The sequence below is a fragment of the Tupaia chinensis genome, unplaced genomic scaffold (assembly GCF_000334495.1).
Source record: "Tupaia chinensis unplaced genomic scaffold, TupChi_1.0 Scaffold000394_1, whole genome shotgun sequence".
NCBI classification, from domain to species: Eukaryota; Metazoa; Chordata; class Mammalia; order Scandentia; family Tupaiidae; genus Tupaia; species Tupaia belangeri.
Window position 1 is genome coordinate 1,732,727 of NW_006159896.1, and position 6,169 is coordinate 1,738,895.

General features: G+C 59.4%; 1 protein-coding gene across 1 annotated transcript in view; it reads left to right on the forward strand.

Annotated features, from left to right (window-relative positions):
• Positions 1-27: 27 nt before the first annotated feature.
• The window catches only part of EEIG1 (estrogen-induced osteoclastogenesis regulator 1), a 38,445-nt gene continuing 32,303 nt past the window's right edge, over positions 28-6,169 (forward strand). Inside the window, exon 1 of the mRNA XM_006154049.3 lies at positions 28-619. Within this exon, the coding sequence (XP_006154111.1) occupies positions 474-619 (146 nt within the window). The 5' untranslated portion in view covers positions 28-473. The remainder of the gene's footprint in view (positions 620-6,169) is intronic.

The following is a 6,169-nucleotide window of genomic DNA, read 5'->3' on the forward strand; positions in this document are numbered from 1 at the left end:
AGCGCCTCCCCCGATCGCCAGCGGGGCGGAGGCGGGGCTGCGCTCGGCCTCACCGGTCCGCCCGCCACCCTCAGTCTCACCCGTCCGCCCGCCGCCGCCGGTCGCGTGGCGTGAGCTCCCCCGGGACCGCAGCTCGGGATGCTGCCCGCCGGCGCGCCGTCTCCCGCTCCTGCTCTCTTCTCCTGGGCCATGCCCCGCTGTTTACATGCCGGTGAAGCCCCCGGCCGCTCCGAGCCCCTCCAAGCCCTGGCGCCCCGAGGCTGAGCCAGCCTGCCCGCGAACTGGACTGGGCGCTGAGACCTGGAGCTCCGCACTCAGATCCCCGCCCGCTCCTCCACCTCCGCCACCATCTGGGCGGGCTCCGGCTCTGGTGTTTTGAGGAGGGGGTGTGGTGTAAGGAAAGGAATCCTGGGGATTTCTGCCCCCCACCTGCTTTTCTGGCCTTCGGGGCTTCAGACTCAGGGAACTCGCTCATGGCTTTCTTGATGAAGAAGAAGAAATTCAAATTCCAAACCACTTTGACCCTGGAGGAGCTGACTGCGGTCCCCTTCGTGAACGGGGTCCTCTTCTGCAAGGTCCGGCTGCTGGATGGCGGGGACTTTGTCAGCTTGTCGTCAAGGTAGGAGCTGGGGGAGTCGCGCCTGCAGGGGAGAGGGATTGGGAGCAAGATTTAGCCACTTGGCAAGTGTGAACGCACCCCTTGGGACTGGGAGAGTCCGGGGATTATGTGTGTCTGGGGCAGGTTTGCACAAGGCAAGACTGGGCCTGAGAGCTGGCAGGGTGCCAGGCACCCGTGTGCAGGTGACAGGCCAGATACCTGGGGTCTAGTCTTTCAGTCCCCTCCTGGGACCCTGCGTGCAGCCCACACCAGGCCCGTTCTGCAGACTGGCACTGTAGAGAGCAGGCCTGGTGCCTCCAGTGGTGAGAAAGATGTTGCAGGGCACTTTGCACCCCAGCTGGCCACTCCGACTGGCCTACGTTAGAACCTTGGCCAACCACAGGTTCTCTGCCACTCCTTGGACAAGGAAGGCCTGGTGCCCAGGCACTTGCTGGAGGGAGCCAGCAGGATTTTGGCCTGCCCAGCCCCCTCGGAGTGATTGTCCTCTTCTGACTAGAGCTGGGCTGCTTTGCATTGCAAATGCCCTTGTCCGAGAGGCTGCTGCCCTCTCTGAAAGAGGCTCCATGGAATTTGGCTTTGTGTCCATCCCCATCCTAGCCCAGCCTGTTGCTGATTGCGACTGTTCCCAGGTGGCCCCTCATGGTCAGGACCCGCCTAGGGTCACGTAGTGCTTGCCTGTCTGGAGAGAGCACTGGAGTTCAATAGATAGGGGTTTGAATCCTGGCTCTGCTGTTTTCTGGGCCTCTGTTGCCTTTGGAAAGTAGCCCTAATACAGGTCCAGAGTCAACGAGAAGTTTCAGCAGCGGGAATGTGGTGTGGGGCCACCCATTCCTGGGGCACCCTGTTTCTATTACCTGGCAGCCCTTCACCCCCCAGGCCTCCTCGTGGGTCCAGTTAGCTGGCTGCCTCACTGTCAAGAGATGGAAATGTGTGTTACCGATGGAGAAACTGAGGCCCAGAAAGAGGAAGTAGGGGCTTGCCAGGGACCTCACAGGAGGCAACTGTCAAATGAACTTGTCCCGGTTGGAGAATTCAGAGGTCAAAGGTTCTGCTGGGAGGAGGGGAGGGAAGGAAGCCCCACAGCCTAACCCAGATTTAGGAATCTCTGGTGTGGACAGGGTGGGGCGCCTTTTCTGTGCACTGGATTCGTGTTACGCTTTGAGCTGCTTATCTGAGGAATTTGGATAAGGGCTGCCCCTTGCAGTAGGGGGTGGAGGCTGTCCTTGGTTGTCTGGGAAGCCTGTGATCCTGGGGCCACCCACACAGTGGCCCAAGGTTTCAGAGGACGCAGAGCTCTGAGCTAGGGAACTAGTCAGCCACTTACGGTCTGGATGACCCGGGTGAGGTACCTAACTTCTGACTGAAAGACCCAGCAGTTATTGCAGATCTCCTTGGGTAACTAGCTCATCCAACTTCACCCTTTGTCATGGGGCAGGGATGGCAGTAGGGGGCATAGGATTAGTATCCTTGATTTTTAGAGGTAGGAATTGAGGCTCAGAGAAAGGGTGGTTTGCCTGAGCCCACTGAGCAGAACCCAGGTTCAAACTCAGGATATGCTTTTAACTGCTACGCTGTCAGGCCTCTGAGCCTCGGTTTCCTCTTCTGTAAAATGGGAAACTCTCAGCCACTCGGCAGATTGTGAGGGGAAGTGGGTAATGTATGTCCTGAGTCAGGCCCAGGCAAATGATTGCAGTGCTGTGGTCAGCCCCAACCCCTCCTGGACATCAGCAGAGGGCCAGGGCCCACACGTGAGCTGGGGGGTGGGAACAGGGACCTGGATCCCACCAAGAGCCCCAGGCTGAGATCTGGCTTGGCCTCCCAGTCCTAGAACCAGTCGTTCCCATTGCCCTAAACCTGCCCTGTCATCCGGGAAAGACTGGAAAGTTCCAGGTGCTAGCCCACAGGGTCTGGATTTCACCTCCCAGTTCCCTTCTTCCTTCCTGGCGAGCAGCCTTGGATTCCCTGAATCCGGCTAAGCCCTTTTCCTGGATGAAACCTGAGTGGGGCCAAGCAGGGAGGAATGAAGTTGAGCCCCTAAGGCTGGGCGCTGAGTGGGCCCTGGGACCTGTTAGCTGCAGAGCAGGTGTGATTGGAACCTGAAACTGGCTTTGAGTGGCTTTGGCTCTTGCTGGGCGTTTGCCCAGGAAATCGGGGTTCCTGGCTTCCTCCTCCCTCCATCCTCACCCACCCTGGTCTGTAGCCTGGGAGGGAGCCCTGTCTTATGGGTCACCCATCCCACCCCAGGTCTAGACCCAGTACCTATCCTCCCAACCCCAGGTACCCCTGAGATGGCACAGAAAGCTGGTGGTGACAGCTCGAGGCCCCACCCCTGCAGCACCCGCCCTCCTGTGCGCTGGGTGCCATGGTAACAGCTGGGTACACAGCTCGCCTGACCCAATTCGAGCAGGTGGAACAGGTGGTACTTGGGGCATTTCCTCACTCTCATCTCTCCGAGGCCTCCTTGCTGACAATAAGCCTCACAGCTACCGCATCCCAAGTACCCACCGCTCTGTGTGCCAGGCTCCGTGCTGAGTGTTTTGCAAATGATATATTTCCATGAATCCCGTTGGCCGTCCTGACAGGTGCCAAGGCCAGAGAGGTGAAATCACACGCCAGCGTTCCCCCGGTGGGGAAATAATGCTTTTATCATCCGGTTTAATCCATCTTTGATTGTGCTCTTACTGTGTGTAGGGCCTGGCTGAGCACCTCCCGGGGAGATGGCATGATCCCCCCTCTCTGATGAGCACACTGGGGTGGGTTAGGAGAGCTGAAGTGGCTGGAACCACGCCCTTCAACTGGGGCAGCAGAGGCAGGTCTGCATGTGGGCAGCTTCATCCCCGTAGGCCCATGGCAGGGCAGAAACAGCTTACAGACCCGTTAGCAGCCCCAGACCTTTGAAACGGCTTCTGTCGGTGGATTGGATGGGACAGGAAGATCCAGGGCCGGGCAGTTTGGAAGCACAGAAGTAGTTCTTGTGAGGGTCAAGGAACAGGGGCTGTCAGGTGGGGATGCCCCTGAAGTTATTACCGTGGACATTTGTCAAGGTCCCTGTCCAGCCACCTCCCTTGCAGGCTTCTACAAGGCTTTTCCAGGGGTCCCAGGAGGGATGCAGAGGTCCCGGCCAAGTCTGGCAAGTCGGACAGCAGCCAGCCTGTCCCAGGAGGCCTCAGGCAGGAAGAATCCCAAACATCCCAAGAGGCCTCTGCTCCCAGCTGGCACCAGTCCTGCAGCCTGCCCCGTGCACGTGGCTGGCGGTACCAGGGGAGGGGAGCGCAAGGGAGGCACTGCCTTACCTCACAGCAAGCTCTCTGGAGGACACAGGCAGAGAGTGTCTCCTCAACCAGTAGGTGGGGAAACGAGGCCTGGGGCAGAGACGTGACCAGTTCATAGGAGGGGCTGACGGCCTAGCCGGGTAGACTCTGGTCTGGCCTTGATCACGTCCTCATGCCTCAGTACTCGTCTTTGCACAAAGGAGTCAGTCAGGTTGGGCAGAGGAGAGGAGGGTCCCTGCAGGGCTCCCCTGCTCTGTACCTGGGTGCCAGGCTGTGGTTGGCGAGCCCCTCCCTCTCCGTTCTTCTCTGACAGCTTTGAACCCTCAGTTGGCTTCCCGTGGGGTCTTTTCCTGGGCAGAGGTCGATAGGGTGCAGGGCTGCTCACATGCAGGTGCCGCCAGCCTCCTGTGGGCACGGCCTGCTGCTGCCCAGGATGGCAGGCCTGTTTGCGATTCTTTGAGCATGAAGACAGCCTCAGTGCCGTGGCCAGAAGCCCCAGGCGGTCCCTGAGGAGGCCACGACTTGTCCTTCTCTGTCACACACCCATATCCCCACCCCTCACCCTAACCTTGGAAAGCTACAGAGTGCCACCAAGCTGCTGCCCTGCGAGGCCTGCCTCTGCTACATCAGGGCCTGGTGCTCTGAGCAGGCAGGGTGCAGATGGACACATGGTCCCCTCCCTCGGGGCTGAGGGGAGCAGGGGACGTGGGGATGCAGTGGAACCCTCAGGGTGGGCGGGGAATCGCCTTCTCTTTGTAGAGCAGGGGTTCTGGAGGCTGCATGTGTCCCTGTCCCACTTGATCAGGCCCCCGTGGTCCTGGGTCTCAGAGGTGAATGGGACCAGACAACCCGGTGCCTGTGGAGCTCCCAGAGGGGTGGGGCAGTATGCCTGGTGGGCAGGTCTCGGGTGGGTCCTTCTGGATCCCTTCAGGCCCTAGCAGACGCTGCAGGGAGGCATCTCTGTTCAGTTCTCTGTCCCTTAGCTGACAGACTTAGGCATAGCTGGACATGGCCCTTGCTTTTGTGGGGCTCACTGTCCCCTGATGGGCTTGTCACTGCTTTGGGAGGGTGTCTCCAAAGAAGTGATCCTTCATGGAAGCCTTGAAGGCTGGAAGGGATTGGCCCAGAAGGTGGCAAAGATCACTTGGAGGAGAGGCTGCTGCTCTGGGTGGTCCAGGCAAAGGAGTGGTGTGGTGGGCATGGGGAGGAGGGAAGGCTGGAGTGAATGAACATGGAGGTGGTTGCCTGGACTGTCCTTGACCGTTGGTGGAGGAGATACGAGAGGCCACACCAGTGCCCGTGGGCAGTGCTGACCTGACTGGGTGGTGGTGGCAGGTGGAGCAGGCAGTGGGTTCCTCATCCTGAAGGCCTGGAGCACACCTGATGTTTAGTAGGTGCTGGGTGACAGATATCCAGAGGTGCACAGTGGCAGATGGATCCAGGCTGTTACCGACCCCGTGGTGCATGAGCACCGAGCTAGATGGCATACAAAATCCAGACTTTCAGTTTTTGGGGTTTTTTTTGTTTTTTTTTTTTTAGAGGTTTTTGCTATAAGGTGCGTGCGCTCACCAAAAAGACAGAGAGAGAGAGAGAGAGACAAAAAGTGAGAAATCATCCCCCAGGGGGGATGGCCACACCCCAGTCCCTACTCCTCCATTCTCCTCTCGGGGTCTTGGGCACACACGCACATGCACCTGGTGTGAGTTTAAACCACCAGGTCCGGGACTCGAACCGTGGTCAACTACATGGGAGTCCAGCGACATAGCCATTATGCCAACTACTGGTCCCAGACTTTAAGTTTCTTTTAAGTCAGGAGATCTGACAGCAGTGCTGCATGGCAGGGCTTGGCTTGGGGTTTGGCTCACCTCCTCCTGTGGCTGCCCGCCGGCTGCCCGCCGAGCTCCCTACCTTACTACACGCCCTGGTCCCTGGTGTGCTCTGTCTCCTCATTTTCCCAGGCAGCCTATTCCTGCCCCCTGTGCGTGGAAGGCCTTCCGTTTGCAGGGGAGGAGGCAGAGTAGGAGAAGAGCCCTGCTGGCCAGAGAAGTGGGCAGGGTCATGCAGGGGTCCCTGGAGTAGCCTGGGCAGTGAGGCTGTGGCACCAGCCCAGCTGCTGGCTCCCCTCGAGGTCAGACTAGGTCACACTGTGCTGCTGGTGGCCTTAGTGAGACCTGATGCTGCCCAGCCTGTGCCTGGCCTTGATGTCCACTCCTTGGATTTGGTCTTTGCTGCCAGCTGGCCACTCCACTGGCAGGGGGGGGCCCCGCGCTCCCGCGCC